This window comes from Chenopodium album, chromosome 17 (genome assembly GCF_948465745.1).
Source record: "Chenopodium album chromosome 17, dcCheAlbu1.1, whole genome shotgun sequence".
Classification (NCBI taxonomy): Eukaryota; Viridiplantae; Streptophyta; class Magnoliopsida; order Caryophyllales; family Amaranthaceae; genus Chenopodium; species Chenopodium album.
Genome location: NC_137850.1, coordinates 49,580,502 through 49,597,131, shown reverse-complemented (window position 1 = coordinate 49,597,131; position 16,630 = coordinate 49,580,502). Strand labels below are relative to the sequence as shown.

Sequence of the window (16,630 nt, the reverse complement as noted above, 5' to 3'; positions counted from 1 at the left end):
AACTTGGATTTCTCCGGGGACAAACACGTCATTTGGATACGTGTTTATTGTCATTCGTACTAGCCAGTTTATCTAGAAAAATAGTTGATATTTGCCACATCAGTTTTTGGGTCAGGTCAATTTCAATTAAAGTCATGTGATGTCAATAGAGGGTAAATTTTGGTTTAAAAAAAGGTATTCGAGTATAGATTAGTTTCACCGTGTCTTTTGAGAAGTGAAGGATTTGAGAAAACGGGAAAAACATAGGAGTTGCTCTAACTTTAACATGACTTAGGAGACAAAATTGTTGCTGCAGCAAAGCTTGACAGCTAATTTGGACCTTGGTAACCAAGTAAAGCTAAGAGCCTAGGAGAAAGACATGCCATAAAATAAGCTGGTTTTAGCATTAAAATCATGTTACCTAAATCAGAAGATTACAAAAAGAAGGGATTCTTTTTGTCTTTTTTACTTCATCTAATCTACACATTTTACAAGCCAAAAACTTCCATGATAATCACCCCATATATATATGTTCGAAACTTGAGAGAGTTCATTGTAAAAAGATGGCTAACTCTCCCTCAAATCAACCTATTCGTTCGATTAGTTTGCCATCGAGACCTCACCCTCTAGTCCCCCAAATCGACGAACATCTAGCTAGTCTAAGGTCTTTCGAGGTGGTTTCTACCTCGGTGTCTCAATTATCCTCTCTAGGCCAAAAACTTAACATCCTTAAAGATGTGTATGATTGTTTGGGTGATTTAATTCTTCTCCCACAAAACCAACTAAAACTTAAGCAATACTCGAATGCTAGATGCATCGATGAGTTGCTCGATGGATCATTGAGGCTCTTGGATGTGTGTGGCATTGCAAAGGATGCATTGTCACAAGTGAAGGAGCATATGCAAGAAATACAATCTTCTCTTAGAAGATCCAATGCAGAGTTGAGCATCGGCGAGGAAATGGTTAGGTACGTGAATATGAGGAAGAAGACTAAGATGATGATAAAGAGATGCTCTAAGGAAGTTAAGGGTATGATGAAGAAAAAAACTACCTTTCAAGAAGATCATAAGAATGTTGCAATGGTAGATGTTTTGAGAGAAGTTGAGGGAGCAACAGCTGAGATTTTCGAGTCTTTATTAGAAGCAATTTCAGGGTCAAAGGCGGTCTCTCATAAGAGAAGTGCTAGTTTGTCTAATGTTATGTGCAGGCTGATAAGGTACCAAAATGAGTCATTTAACAAGGAAGAAGAGGTGTCAAGAAATGAATTCGAAGATATCGATTCGACTTTGAGTTCTTTGCTCATTGCTCAGAAGAAGAGGAGTTGTCCCAGTGTAGTACAAGCTGAGAATTTGAGAGGAAAGTTTGTTAAGTTAGACTCAGCAATTCAGGATTTGGATGAAGTGTTAGAAGGCTTGTTTAGGTGTCTGGTGAAGACCAGGGCAACCCTCCTAAATCTCAGCTACTATTGAAAGCTGAAAATTCATCAAAAACCACCCAAAAAAATCCAAAAAAACAAGAGAAGTTTACACATTAAAATCTCTGAATTGAAATCAGTACCCTGCCTGGCAGCCTCGATTTTGTCCGGGTTTGGGCAGACTTTTTCCGGTTTGAAAAACAAGCCTCGGGTAATTTTTCCCAGCTTTGGGAACATTTTTTGGCCTGAAATGTTATTTCAAGCTATTTTTGCCCGAGGCACGGTTCAATCAAACCCGATTTTTACAGTATTGATATATTTTGACTTTTGACCCCAAAGTAGTGCTTGGCCAAATGGGTCTAGCCTAAATGGGATTCTTTTTTATCGTGACCTGATTTGGTCATTTTGGTCCACGATCACCTCTAAAAGAAATGTCATATATGTATAGATTACTAAGTTAGTTTCAATGTTTTTCTCATTTTCATGTTTTTGGTCCATCAAGGTGTATATTGTAATTACTCTTTTCTTTTTGAAGTTATGTATTGTAATTACTGTATGATTGTATCAATGGTCGTTTTTTTTTTTAACTCAATTTCAACACTATCATGATAATTACCTTGTTATGAAAAATCCCTCGTTATTAATTATACAAATTTTTGGTTTAGTCCAAGATCAGGTCATGTGGTTTTGAATGTAATAATTTAGGTTTGAGTTAGGAGATTCGGATGAGGTTACTCTTGCCAGGTCTATAACATATCAGTATGTCATGGACTTATTCAAGTAACACACAGAAGCATCTGCCTGCATCATGCTGTCAAATAAATCATAAATAACATGTGCACAAAGATGACCTTACAGGACTTGAAAGTGCTAATCATTCATATATAATAGTATAATCAATCACTAATTGAAAACCGTTCGTGCGTTTTATTAAAAAAATCAAACTGCCAAGAAAGAAACATCAATGAGTTTTCCCCTAGAAGACAAGTTGTCAGAGCCACCAGTGTGTAGCCTCATCTTCAGAAATTTTTTAAGCTTAAATTTCCGCAACAAGTTCAGCACATAATTATGAGTTAAACAAAGGGAAACAGATTGGAAGCTGACATGTTAGTTAGTTAGTAAGTGCTGAGAAAAAACAGGACAAAACCATTTGGTTGGATTCAGGTTCTTTAGCAAAGGTATTCATTCTCCCTTAAAACTCAAGAGCTATTTCTTCTGCAATAACTGAATCCCCAAATCTCATTTATATTGCTGATCTATTCTATGAACATTATCAGAGAGGCTCACAATATCTAAAGCTGCCTCGATCTTGTCTAGTGGTTCAAGTCTTTGCTGCATAGTTTCCTTGTTTACTAATTCCATAATTACAGACCATAGTATTACGGATTATCATATTGTATGTACATGTTCAAGTACTATCTTGGCCTTTCTTTTCTGTAATGCAACATTACCACACCTTGATCAAATAAAAACTTGAATAATTTAGTAAATGTAACACGAGGAAAGGATGCTTGTAATCTATCAAGCTTTTAAACAAATGTTTAAACAGTAGATTGCTTATAAAATTTGACAGTTGGTCAGATTATGAAACTACATGTTTCTTTCCAATAGAGATCAGATTGTTATATTATAATATGAAGTGAAGCTGGTAGGAACAAGCGCGCAGCTCAACAAGACAATTAACAATTGTTGGTGATATATTTCCACTCGTGTGCAGCGCTCAAATTGGATCATGCCGGACATCTGACATACATTATACATAACCTTGAGTTTTTATTCAAGAATATGACCATTCATCCTACTGCTTAGTTGCCAAGTTTGATAGGAGAGGACAATCTGAAAACACGGCATGGAACCATGCAAGAAAGCGCTTAATAGGAAAAAAAAAAAAAAAAAAAAAAGAAAAGAAATCGCGGTACCTCTCACTTAATATGAGATTCCTCCTGTCTCCTCATACTTAGATATATAAAGACAGGAATGGGAAAGAAGACACCAAACCAAGACTTAGCTTGCAATCGAGCTCTTAGCCTTTGCTCCCCCCAAAAGGTCCAAAAAACAATTTGAAATGGCCTCTTCTTTGGTTTCCAAGTCCTTTTTCCAAACCCGTTCTATAAGTTTTCCATCAAGATCTCACTCAAAAACCAATCAATTTGAACAACAGTTGTACACATTGAGGTCTTCTCAAGCTGCCTCGACTTCATCATCATCAGTAAGCCACGGCCTTAACAGTCTTAAGGACTTGTACGACAATGCTGATGAGTTGCTTCAACTGCCTTCTAATCAACTACTTCTATCCAAAAACAAGCATACAAAATCTATCGAAGAAGTCTTAAGTGGATCTCTGAGACTCCTGGAGGTCTGTGGTACATCCAGGGATGTCTTACAGCGGTCAAAAGAGCGATTACAGGACATACAATCAGTGCTGCGCAGAAGGAGCAATGGCGAATTTAGCATTGTCAATGAAGTAACAGAATATCTAAACACAAGAAAGAAAGCCAAGAAGACCATAAAAAAGTGCTTAAGAGACATCAAGGAAGCTCACAAAAACGTCGAGACAAATGCCACAGTAAGCATGCTGAAAGATACAGAAGCAATAACTATTGATACTTTCAAGTCCTTTCTGTCATACATTGCTGGTGCAAAGTTGCAGTCTCAGAAAAGTAGTTGGTCTGCAGTTTCCAAACTAATCAACCAGAGTGGAAACAAGGAAGCAGCAGCATTAGTAAGCGAATTCGACATTGTTGATGATACATTGGATTTACTAATCCAGAAGAAGAAAACTGGCATTAACATGTCACAAGTAGAGGATATGAAAAGGCAGATGATAAAATTAGAGTCTGAAATTCAAGATTTTGATGAAGTATTAGAATGCTTGTTTAGGCATCTTGTTAGGACTAGAGCAACTCTTCTTAACATCCTCAGTAATTAGAGTACAAATTATAGCTAGGCTTTAAATTGTGAATGAAAGTGCAATATAATGAATACAGTTTTCTATAATTGTACATTTTGTTGTCGTCGTATCTATTGATCCAAGTTGCTAATAGTTCACAAACAGAATCACTTTAGGTTTTTATTGAACAGATAGCAAAAGGTTACAACTTCGGACCCTGGATCAATGCTGAACACAATCGTTTAGCCCACAGCTAATTAGCAATTTTACTCGGACTCGGGTATTCATATCCTAATGGAATGGTACTTGTCCAAGTGTTAAGCTGTATAAATAATTAAACATCTTATGTATCAATAACAAAGGGGCATAGTTAAGAAAATCAAATATCTTTATGGCCTGTTTGGAAATCAGATTTTCATTTGAAATTCTGGATTTGGCCCAATTACCTTGTTTGGATGTGCTTTGAATTTGGGAATTGGACTTGGCCCAATTCCAAGATTATGAAGACATAAGTTTATTTTGATAAAATTGAAATTCTAACTCTAAACCCATCATTTCAAATTCCAACACTCAGTAAAATAAAAATAAGAAGAAAAAATCACGACTTCCAATTTCTCTTGCTTGGCTCCCAATTTTCTCTCTCCTCCATTGAAACAGGTTGTGTCCTCCTCCATGCTTTCTCTCCTCCATTAGATTGTACTCTCGTTTCTCCATTGAAGCGGTGAGTGAGCCTTTTGTGCCATTGAATCCCTTTCTTCATCCTCATCCTTTTCATGATTATCATTCCTCGTTGCCGTAACAATTCACGGCATTTATTTACTGGAAATTTATGGAATTCAAGTTGGGATTATGAATTTAGAGCACGATTTGGACAACAACAGTAGGCATACACACGATTTTCCATCGTTAATCCGACAACTATGTAGGGCTGGCAATCGGATCAGGTCAGGTCGGGTCCGTGTTCGGGTTAGCTGATTTCGGGTCAGCTACCCCCTGACCTGAACCTGATCCGTTTAACATTTCGGGTTGAAAACCTCAAACTGAACCTGATTTTTTCAGGTTCGGGTCAACCTGAAAATGACCTTATTTGACCTGAATTTTTATTTGGGTTTAAATAAGGTTATGTTAACCTGAAATTAACCTGAAACTGATCTGAAAATGACCTCTAATTTTTCAAAGTTTCAAACCACCTAAATTTTTCTAACCCTTATATTTTCAGGCAAACAAAGCAAAGGTTCAAACATTTAGTGCTTCAATCCTAACAAATAGTCCAAAATAAAACGCATAGTTAAGTACGATACCTAATTATTAATTACAAACCAAGAGTGTACTTAACAAATTACAAACCAAGTTTCAAAAACACAAGTTCAAATTTCTAGTTCTCAAATCAGATTAGGGATTCAATATGGCTTGCAATTGGATCAAGATCGGGTCATTATGGGGCGTATCATTCTTGTTCTCCACCTCTAATTGATCCACCAAGCATTTCCAATTGAACATGATTCGTTGGACATTACTTCCTGCCAACATAACAGTCACAAGTCACAAGACTAATTAAATCTCATAACATGCATTTAATTCATAAATTAGAATAATGAATAATTAAACCTCATATGATAACATGCGTTTCATTCACAAGAAAAGGAAACTAACAGTTACAAGAGCATGCAGAATAAAAATAATTTAAAACAGAACAATTTCGAACAGATTATGCTGAAAATGAACAATTAAGAACGCATAAATTCATAAATTAGCAAAATAAACAACAAAAATACATGAACTAGCAAGACCAATTCACATAAATTCATAAATTAGCAAAAATAAACAACAAAAATACATAAACTAACAAGATCAATTCGCATAAATTCATAAATTAGCAAGAATAATTAGTATACTTGTAAACTAACAAGATCTATTCGCATAAATTCATAAATTATCAAGAAGAAGCATGAAAACAATAGTTAAATACCGTATGAGAGTGAGAAGAGAGGAGAAAACTCGAATTCAACAATGATGGAGTATTCGGATTCAACAATGTCTAATGGATTTTAGTGTTTTTGAGGACAAAGAAAATTTAAGAGAGAGAAGGTTGAAAACGGCTGAATGAAATGGGGGAAATGAAGAGGATTTAGGGTTTTGATAGTATATATGGAGCCTCTTTAGTTTATTGGGCTGGCCCATTAGAAGGTTTTTCCGATTTTTTTTGGTTTTGTAACTTAATTTATTTCGAGTTATCAGGTCGGGTTCGGGTTGACCCGACCTGATATTGACCTGAATTTTTTTTTCGGGTTAGGTGGGTCGTTTTCGGGTTGAGATATTCAACCTTAATCTAACCCATTTAATTTCGGGTTCGGGTTCGTGTCAACCCATTTAAGTTTTCGGGTCGAAAATCTCAACCCTAACCCGCTCTTTTCGTGTCGGGTTCAGGTCGGGTTTTCGGGTCGGGTCAGTTTTTGCCAGCCCTACAACTATGACATTTGAAGACGATTTCTTGGGCCAAATATGAGACGGAGTTAGGGTTACGGTGAGAAGCAATTGACGGTGAGTTGAAGTTGATGATGATGATCTGATCCCGATTTGACCGATCATGAGAGAGAAAATGTGTTGAAGAAGTTTTTTTTTTTTTTTTTATATATATATAGTAATGTTGAAGAAGAATTCAAGCTTCAAATTATATAAAAATGGCATATTATTCTAAAAAAAATACAGTGAATTTTGAATGATTGAATTGAAATTCTAAGTTTTCCCAAACAAAGTATTTAGATTTGAAAGTCTGTAATTGAAATTTCAGAATTGAAATTCCAAATTTGAAATGAAATGCTAGTATCCAAACACTACCTTAAGCATTTTCTACAGAAATCGTACTATTCTTCTACAGTAATAATTAAGCAGCTATAGCTAAAATTATTACGTGGTATTAAGCATTTTTTTTTTAAAAAACAATTATTTCAATTACTAGTATTTATGTACCTACTCCGTATAAAATACCAAATAACCTATCATTTGGTGTCACACACCTTATGTTTGTATGGCTGGACGCATGTATCACACATACTACTTTATTCCTATTCCGTATCAGTACACTTATCAAACCATAATTCAATCAAAAAACTAGAATTTGTTGTATATATTCGAGTGCACTGTACAACCAATTAACCCAAGGTTAGTTTTTGTTCTTCAATTGATAATTATATGAAAAATAATTATCAAAATGAGAATAAAATACTCATGAGTGTACGGTACACCCGCGTGTATATAACAGCCTCTCTATAAAAACAAAATCTAACTTAAGGCCTGTTCTCTTCAGATTATTTTCAATTCAGTTCAGTTCTTAATTTTCTTCTCTCATAAAATATTCAGTTCAGCTCATTTCAGTCAAACAGGTGAGGCCCTTAGATCTTTCTAAAACTTTACAGAATACTCCCTCCGTTTTTAAATACTTGCTCCACTTTCTTTTTTCGGCCGTTTTTAAATACTTGCTACATTCCTTTATTTGGAAAGCTTTTACAATATTAAATTAATTTCTCTCACCTAATGAACCCACCATAGTCATATTTTATTATTTTCATATTCTCTTTCGTTCAATTCTCTTCACTTTTTATATTTTTTTATTCTTTCACCTACCCCACTACCTTCATATTTTATTACTTTCTACAATTACTTCTAAAACTCCACACATTAAGAAATGGAACAAGCATTTAAAAACAGAGGGAGTATTTTTTAACCTCATGAAGCATTAACCATTTTCCATTGAAAAAATTAACATGAATCTCAATTTAATTTTGCTACTCCTATCAATAACCTCATTTGTGCATGATCCAAAGGTAAACATAAAAGCGGTAATTTTCATTGCAATACAGTTTTACAGAAAACATGGGGTGAAAAAACCATCACCAAATAAAAAGATGAGAGTCGGTGAAATACACAGCGAGATCGCCGGAAACGAAGGTTCGAACCTTTTCGCCGCCTCTTGCATTTCTCTGCGTCACTTTCCGATCCATGCAAACTCTTGTTTTTCACCCTCTTCTTTGCGAGGTACCAACAATTGTTTCTTATTTTCACGTTTTAAATTATGATCATATTGATTTGTACATATTTTTCCCTAAATTTTCCATCCCATTAACCCAATTTCGCTTTACTTATTCTTTTTTTGTTTTTTTGCATCAAAAGATGCATTTTTTTTTTTTTTGGTGTTGGGAAGGAATTGTCGTATTTATTGGTTGCTATTTTTAATTAGGAAGTGATTATCCCCAATTTGTTAGTTAATTGCTGAATTATATGCACCATGAGTGGAAAGTTGAGACTATTATTTTATAGCACTCTAATTTAATACTCCCTCTTTCGTGTTTGCCCTAGAAATAAACTTTCACTTTTTATAGAGTTGTATAACTTGTACTTATCGAATTTGTAGGTAGTTTTGTACACTAATTTAATTGGGTTTGTTTTGAATTATTGTTTCAATTGGGCAAATTCAGAGGGACAAACCAAAAATGTAACTGGGGTAATTTATTAGGGACAGTTGTGAAGACTTGGAATGTAGGGGTTTGAATGATCGAATTTTATTTCAAACTTTTATTTGGAGGAGAAAATTGGTTTGCAAGAGCATGTAGTATTAGATAGAATTATAGAAATGATTGAAGGAAGATGATGTTTGTGGATGACCATAGAGATAAAGTAAATTATTGGTTCGTGTAGTCGACCCTATCTTTACCCATCAAGGCTTTGGATTTCTTGTTGTGTTTATGTAATGACTAATGAGAGAAAGACTTGTTTTGGATTTTATTAACATTCTAAATTAGGGTCTGTTCTGATTTATTGAACTGAATTGATTGGAGCGGAACTGAATTGAACTGAACTTAATAGAGGTGAAATGAATTGTTTATGAAATTAGGAAATTAGGAACTGAAGTGAACTAAACTGATTGGAGTTGAAGTGAATTGAAATTAAGCTGGGTTTAGTTCACTTCTTTTGATCTTTTTTCGTGTTCGAAGTCAGATTTTTTCGTAGTTTGAGGCTTTCAGCCAAATCCTTGACTATTGTCTCCATTTTTATTTTTAAAGGAATGCACCTTTTGGGGTTTCAAAAGATGTCTTTGTGAAACACTTTTAAATACTACATTTTATGCAATACACATTTATGCAATTTCAACGTGATCACCTTTGTTTTCTTATTAGATTATTTGGTGTATCTAATTTTATGTGTACTATACTTTATGGGTCTTGGAAGGTACAAATTTGTTCCTAAGTGCTTTTATGTGGTGAACCTAATCATGAAAAGACTAAAGTTGCTTTTCTGTAAGTTGTAAACTCCTCTATCCGAAAATGATAAGTCACATTGACACAATCCCTTGACATTAAGCATGTGACACAATTATACTCAATGACCCTTTATAAATTTATAACAGCTTGACTGTTCTCATAATATTATGTAAGAAATATGACAAATAATTATTGTTCGGTTTATAATGGTTGTAGAACAATTTGTTCATGCTTCACCAATGAGAAAAGAGCTTACTTCGAGAATAGACCAATGCTGTTTTAAAATGAAAATGATTGAGTTACCCTGAACAATTTACTACCCAGTTTTAAGGGAAGAATGAAGCTTTTATAATTGTTGTCCTACCGTCTGAATATTCACCGTTCTTGTCAGCCACAAGTGGCCTTCTTTTATCTTCATAATCGTAGATTGCAAATGTTTTGACTGAGTTTGGCTGAAGTTTATTGAAGATGTGGCGACACAAGGAAACTACTCTCATGAACATTATTGCCGTACTTTTTGTTGAAAGGTCCAAGTCTGTCTAAGATGAATGAACAATCATTGTAGACTGCACTGGCAGTAGGATTGTAGGATGAAAAGTTGACACTCTTTCTGGGTGTACAAGAAATGGAGTTCAAGAGAGTGAACGTAATTATGTCTACATGTTATACTCACTTGCCCTGTTTCTGCTGGAAAAAGTATGTTTTTATAATTTAATGGCAACAAATCATGATAACTCTTATTTTGTTTATTATTCAAGGTGGAATGTGTATAGTAATGTAGTTACGTTTATGTGATTATTATAATCCTCATTTTGGCTTATTAATATCTATTAGTCATGTTCTGATCATGTCAAGTGTTGGTTCTGCAAACTATGTAACAGGAAGTGGACGTGCCGGAGTGGTTATCGGGCATGACTAGAAATCATGTGGGCTTTGCCCGCGCAGGTTCGAATCCTGCCGTCCACGTTTTTGCTGCTTGATTAATTCAATTTTACTGAAGTGCATGATGTTTGTTAGGATGATAATAGAGGAGCTATACTTTGGATGAAAGGTAACTTTTACTCTTATTTTTGTTTCTTATGTGGTTTAAACTTGGCTTCTTGAATCCTGCTATACTTTTACAAGCAATATGTTATAAAATAAAGTTATAAATTGTATCCTGCTATTGATTTTTTGTTTAATAATAATTTAGAGTTTCAGGTCATCAGTTGAAGTCATGGTGGGGGCTCATACTTATGATTGATCGCCTTTGTGTTGCTAGAATTACGGGAATGAACTTTCCAATATGAAGTGGACATGCTGGAGTGGTTATCGGGCATGACTTGAAATCTTGTGGGCTCTACCCGGCTGCCCGCACAGGTTCGAATTGTGCCGTTCATGCTTCTTAGTTTGACATAGCCATTTGATTACTGAATGATTTGTGATAGCTGATTCAAATTTCAATGTACTTTCTTTTCATTCGGCCTCAAACATGAATGAAAATTGTTGAAGCAGTTTAGTGATAGGCTGATACTTGTATTGTATGGCTGGGGTTGTTGTTCGGGGTGGTATGGAAGTGGGAGACAGATGAAGCGCATTATATAATTTAGATTTCTCCCACTTCTATCTTACTGATTTGAAGTTTATGTTTCTCTATCTTACAGACTTCTCCTGCTCCTCAGACTTGTAATACACTTGAACATCATGGCTTGTATGTTTTCTAGTGGGGGTAGAAGATGCATATTGGCTGATTTGGACCTCATATTAATCATAATGGAACATATGTACTATTAACACACTTTATAAAAAGTATGAGATAAAAAGTGTACATCCCATTGCAGTTTAAGCCATTAAATCTATCACTGTCACTCTTGGATTGTTTTTTGTCTGACCTGTTAGCTTGTGATCCAGTGCTGATGGAAAATGACTTGGATGCATATTTTAGCATGCACAAACACAAACACATGTGTTTTCTTCTTGAATAATGTACATTGTTTAGTATAATATGGAGATTGTGAACATACCGGATCAGATTTAGGGCACGACTAGAAAACTTGTGGGGTAGTCCATGGAGGTTTATTTCCTGCTGTTAACGTTTACTTCCCAAATATTATTTTCATGTATTTTGCAATAAGTATTCATTAAAATCAATATAGTTACGCTCTAGGGGCATGGTGCTGTTGCTTGGCATTTGGTAATGATTTCATAGTACAATTTTTCAGATAATTTGGAGCTGTCTGGCTTGACTTATGACATGACTTATGAATATGAGCTCTTAAATTATTGTGCTTTTATTTGGAGCTGTCTGGCTTGACTTATGTTGCTCGGTCTTGGACTCTGGTTTTATGTGTAGAAATTCCATGATTCTTGGCTCAAATTCAGGCGTCAAGTTTCTGTACTCATGAAGGGAAATCAAGATGAAATGAAAAGTTCGAGTAAACTAGGCCAGAGTAATGCAACAAAAGAGCATACTGTTAATTAATGGTATATGATCCAACAGATTGGTAACAGGGATTCTAACCCAAATTCATAGTTGCGTATTAAAAAGTATCATTCTGCTGTTAATGATTATATTTTCTTTGATTTGCATCAGATTCATGCATCTGTAGGATGTAACTTTTTACTGAGAAGCAAATAATCAACATTCTCAATACTACTACAATTATGCAAAATTTGTCAATAATCTGTTGACTGTATTATGATTATTTCAGGTACTGGTTAATAAAACCTGCTATACTTAACAATAAGTGTGGACGTGCCGGAGTGGTTATCGGGCATGACTAGAAATCATGTGGGCTTTGCCCGCGCAGGTTCGAATCCTGCCGTCCACGCTTTTTTTTTTTTCTTTTAATTTTGAGTGTGTAAATTTTTTCAGTAGGATCTAGATACTGTGGATTATCTACATTCTGAAAGCAGAATTATGCTGCTAGTCTAAAGATTTTCATTAAATAAATGCTTTAATATGAATATTATTTTCATTATTGTGATCTACTATAAGTGCTCATGGATATGTTGTTCATAGTTATGCTGTCATTAGTTTTGTCCGAGCAAAAGAGGTGGACATTCTGGAGTGATTATTGAGCACTGGACAAACTCATGTGGGCTCTGTCTATGCAGGTACCGAGGTACAAATCTTTTCATTGACATATTTTTTATACCTATACTAGATTTAGCCAAATTGATGCGAACTGAAATTGACTCAACTCGAAATTTTTTTTTGTCTTTGAACATAAAAAATCACAAATTTATCATAAGTTATTCTATAGTATACCTAAATATGACCGAAAAATAAGTATGAACATTTTTAAAGAAAAATTTCTGAACATATACGAAGATGTATTATGTGTTTATTCATTATAAATTACTCCGTAAAGTCTAACCCTACGCCTTTAAAAGTTAAACAAATTATTGTCTTAGTTGGGGTTAGGGGAGGTTCTTATCAAAATTTTCCGGCTAATAGAGATTTCGTTTCTTAATTATCCTTTATTCTAGCAAGTGATGAATGCTTGTCTTAGGTTCCGAATAAAAAGTGCAAATAGATTTACTGACCTCTTTAGTTCTCAGTCCTTTATACGTACGAGTATATAATCCAAAGTATAAGAGAAGAAGACATTAATATTTAAGAAAAATCGGGATGATAAAGAGTAACTTATTTATGTTCAACGATTCTACTACTAGTAATATGAATACACTATACATGACATATTAGTAAAACTCATATATAATACTCCACTTTATTAATGTGCTGATTTCTAGCTACAAACAACTATCTCATCCCTCTGTAACTCTCATTTACTTTGAAGGGAGGATAGCAAAACAAGATTAAAGCTCAATTAATTAAACCAAATAAGTCACATCCAGCACAACTAATTAAGTAGAGTTGATCATAGAATTTGGGAAATTAGAGTTGGGCTAGAGAAGTTCAACAAATTCTCAAGCCATGGGCTGCATGATAGTGAACAAAACGGGTCTTGGCCCCAATCCATACCCGATTTCGGAACTTGTAGTTCTAAGTTCTCCTTTCCAAAGGGTAGTTGTATAGTGTTAGGAGTAGGAGTAACAGCAGCAGCAGCAGCAGCTACTTTGCAATCGTTCTCTACAAAAGTAGTTTGATCTTCCTTCTTCAAAGTTGTAATCATATGGTTTGTAGACATTGGTGCAAAAAAGTCTTGCAATAATTGTCCGCTACCATTGACATTAGCATTAGCATTAGCATTAGCGTTAGCATTAGCAGCACCGAAAAAGGAGTGGTGAGTATCATTTGAAGATGATAGAGGAGATGTGGGATAAGAATATGCTAATCCATTTGTTGACTTCTCTTCTTCCTTGGCTGCTCTTTGTTCTAGTTCTTTTAATGAGGTTGCCTTCCTGTATATCTTGCACAATACTATGTCCTGCATTAACATTATCTTTCATGAGACTCATATTCCAGGGTATAACAAAGGATATATAAACCAAAGTGTTTTTTACTGATTAAAACTGATTTTTACGTCTTTAGCATATTGTATATTGTACTACTCCGTAGTCCATATATTTATTGATAATGAACCTTGGTGGGACCTATGATTTGGTAATACATGTGGAAATTTAATGTGGAGCTTAGGAAAGATCCTCGACTTTTCATATTAATTGAAGGTAATATTATTCGATGTTTATGTATGTATATGGATAGTAATGAAAGTACAGGGTATTTGATATGCATCAATAGACAAACCTTAGGTAAAACATAATTATCAGGGAGGCGGTATTCATTCATAATCCAATCAGTCTTGGTACCCCTTGGTGCTCTACCTTGGTAGAACACAAGAGTCTTCCTTAACCCGATAACCCGTTTAGGCTCCGATAAGCTCACTATCTTTCGGTCCGAACCCGTAGCCTTCCAAAACCCATGTTCTGTGGTTCTGTTAGGCCTTCCACCATTGCTATGCTTCCTGTCTCTTGGAACAAAGAAGTACCACTCTCTTTCTCCTATTTTCGCCAACCCTGCATTTTCATGTAACATTTTTAATTATGAATACGTACTAAAACTTCACTAAATGAATCAAACTCATCAATAATCTTAATGATAGTTGCATATTACTACAATATTACGTAAAAACTAATTATAATTCCATAGAAAAATTGTGCATGTAACAAACCTGGTAAATCCCAAGGATCAAAGCGATAAATATTAAGAAACCCAATGATATCATGGTGCATTTTTCTCCCATTAACCATGTTCTTAAGGTAAAAATCCAAGAGTTCTTCTTCTGTAGGATGGAATCGAAAACCGGGTAATTCGAAATTTGGGGAAGGTTTATCATCCATGGCTTCTATATACTTTTATTCAAATGATATATTATTTTGTATATTGGTTAAGCTTTCCCTCTCTTTTTTGTACTACAAGTTATTTGAGAAAACTATGGTTAATGAAATAGAAGCATGGAAGTATAAGAGTATTTATAAGGAAAGAGATAATGATGGTACAAAATCTAATGTTTTTGTAGAATACTCCGTAAAAGAAATGATGGTAAAGTTTTAATAAAGAGAGGCATGAACGAAAAGTCTAGGAAAGAGTGGACTTAAGTGGGGTCAATTGATAGCAACCGTTGGACCCACACGGTGTAGACTGACCCACTGAAGATGATAATATCACCTCTTAATTTGGTTAATCCCTTAGTGAGCCTTAAGCTATCAAACAAACTATGTCAACTGATGAGTCTTGGTGCTTGACTAACTCTTTGATTTTTGGTTAGACTATTCTTTATACAAACAAAATCTAGAATTGTTTGTGAATTGTGATCATTTAGCTGCTTAGCGCGATTTATGTTCATCTTATATTCATTTGGGCTTGTTTGGTAAATGGCTTTTGATTGGATTTTGACTTTTAGCTTTTTCATTTGGTCAAACATTTAAAATTTATGTTTGGTAAATGGCTTTTTCAGCGAGCTGGCTGAAAAGCTGGCTTTTAAGCCAAAATGAAAAAGCTAATTGGAGTGGCTTTTGGCTACTTAAGTTACTAATAACTTCCAACATCCAATTTTACCAAACATGTTTTTAGACTAATAAAAAGTCAAACAGCCAACAAAAAAGCCAATACAACCAGCCAGTCAAACCAGCCGACAGCCAACAACCAACAGCCAATTCCCAAACAAGGCCCTTGTCTAAACTTATTATAGTACAATCGATAAGTTTAAGGGCCTGTTTTGATTTAATAAACTGGACTGAACTGAACTAAATTGATTAGAGCTGAACTGAATTGATTTGAATATTTTATGAGAAAAGGAAATTAGGAACTGAACTGCAATTAAGCTGAAAAGAACAGGTCCTAGTGAAAGCACAAAAGTTAGATTTTGATGGTTTTAAGTTAGTTTAAGTATGTATGGTTTCTTTAATTTACAATTATTTTCACTATATTTACAACAAAGAAAGGCCCTTGCAAATGGTTGAAATTTTCCGAGTAATGATGTAAGTGCATGTTTATATGAGTTATATCCTTTTCTAGTATCTTGGTGCATTGGTAATATTAGTACTACTACGAGTACTGATTCAAAGTAATGAAGTCACTTTCAAGCTTCAACCACAAAAAATTGTTAACGGTCCAAAATCTAGATTAAAATGGTGGATTATTACCTCATATGTCAAATGTTTACCAAGTCTTATTTTGATGTCGCTTTCGTCTAGTCCATTAATAGTATACGGAAAACAACAATTGCAGATGGCCAAATGTAATTTTTGCACAACCATGAATATGATGGCTGTCCAAATTCATTTTATTCTTCAAATGTTATTTCATCATATTATTAAAGTCTTCCGTTTTATGTTATGGATTCTCATTTGATTTTTATTACGGAGTATATTATTATAAGAATTAAACCTTTTTTTCTATTAAAAAAAAAAACTTTAAACGTGTATTAAGCACCAAAGTACCAAACACTGTGTTTATGATTAGTTTCATTTTATCAATATTAATTTAAGTGTAAATTTAACAAACATTGTAAGTTATGATTACAAGTTTACGATTATATTATTGGGAGTGGGATAGTCTCGTCTCTTGTGGTACTCTTTGGATGGCAAAAAAATGACATTTCTTTCCCCTCAAGGATTACGGAATGCAATTCATACACTAGG

General features: G+C 34.5%; 3 protein-coding genes, 1 long non-coding RNA gene and 2 other non-coding genes across 6 annotated transcripts; 4 read left to right on the top strand and 2 right to left on the bottom strand.

Moving 5' to 3' along the window:
• The first annotated feature begins 526 nt into the window (after positions 1 to 526).
• On the top strand, positions 527 to 1,476 carry LOC145588401 (uncharacterized). Its single transcript, XM_081645044.1, has one exon. It carries the CDS (start codon positions 543 to 545, stop codon positions 1,446 to 1,448), a length of 906 nt encoding a protein of 301 aa, XP_081501170.1. The 5' UTR covers positions 527 to 542; the 3' UTR covers positions 1,449 to 1,476.
• A 1,982-nt stretch (positions 1,477 to 3,458) lies between these two features.
• Positions 3,459 to 4,322, top strand: LOC145589247 (uncharacterized). The gene has a single exon (XM_081645780.1). It carries the CDS (start codon positions 3,459 to 3,461, stop codon positions 4,320 to 4,322), a length of 864 nt encoding a protein of 287 aa, XP_081501906.1.
• Positions 4,323 to 5,462: 1,140 nt separating this feature from the next.
• Positions 5,463 to 6,389, bottom strand: LOC145588400 (uncharacterized). The gene is made up of 2 exons (XR_014101587.1): positions 6,253 to 6,389; positions 5,463 to 5,803 (listed from the first exon to the last, which is right to left on the bottom strand). It is a non-coding gene; the product is annotated as an uncharacterized LOC145588400 (long non-coding RNA).
• A 4,036-nt stretch (positions 6,390 to 10,425) lies between these two features.
• Positions 10,426 to 10,507, top strand: TRNAS-AGA (transfer RNA serine (anticodon AGA)). Its single transcript has one exon. It is a non-coding gene; the product is annotated as a tRNA-Ser (tRNA).
• A 1,762-nt stretch (positions 10,508 to 12,269) lies between these two features.
• On the top strand, positions 12,270 to 12,351 carry TRNAS-AGA (transfer RNA serine (anticodon AGA)). Its single transcript has one exon. It is a non-coding gene; the product is annotated as a tRNA-Ser (tRNA).
• Positions 12,352 to 13,138: 787 nt separating this feature from the next.
• Positions 13,139 to 14,995, bottom strand: LOC145588398 (NAC domain-containing protein 6-like). Its single transcript, XM_081645043.1, has 3 exons — positions 14,659 to 14,995; positions 14,235 to 14,503; positions 13,139 to 13,914 (listed from the first exon to the last, which is right to left on the bottom strand). Exons 1-3 carry the CDS (start codon positions 14,825 to 14,827, stop codon positions 13,405 to 13,407), a joined length of 948 nt encoding a protein of 315 aa, XP_081501169.1. The 5' UTR covers positions 14,828 to 14,995; the 3' UTR covers positions 13,139 to 13,404.
• Positions 14,996 to 16,630: the final 1,635 nt, after the last annotated feature.

Coding starts and splice junctions, on each gene's coding strand:
- LOC145588401 (XM_081645044.1), top strand. CDS start 543: ATGGCTAACTCTCCCTCAAATCAACCTATTCGTTCGATTAGTTTGCCA.
- LOC145589247 (XM_081645780.1), top strand. CDS start 3,459: ATGGCCTCTTCTTTGGTTTCCAAGTCCTTTTTCCAAACCCGTTCTATA.
- LOC145588398 (XM_081645043.1), bottom strand. CDS start 14,827: ATGGATGATAAACCTTCCCCAAATTTCGAATTACCCGGTTTTCGATTC. Junction 14,504..14,658: donor TGATCCTTGGGATTTACCAG/GTTTGTTACATG, acceptor ATGAAAATGCAG/GGTTGGCGAAAATAGGAGAA. Junction 13,915..14,234: donor ATAATTATGTTTTACCTAAG/GTTTGTCTATTG, acceptor ATGTTAATGCAG/GACATAGTATTGTGCAAGAT.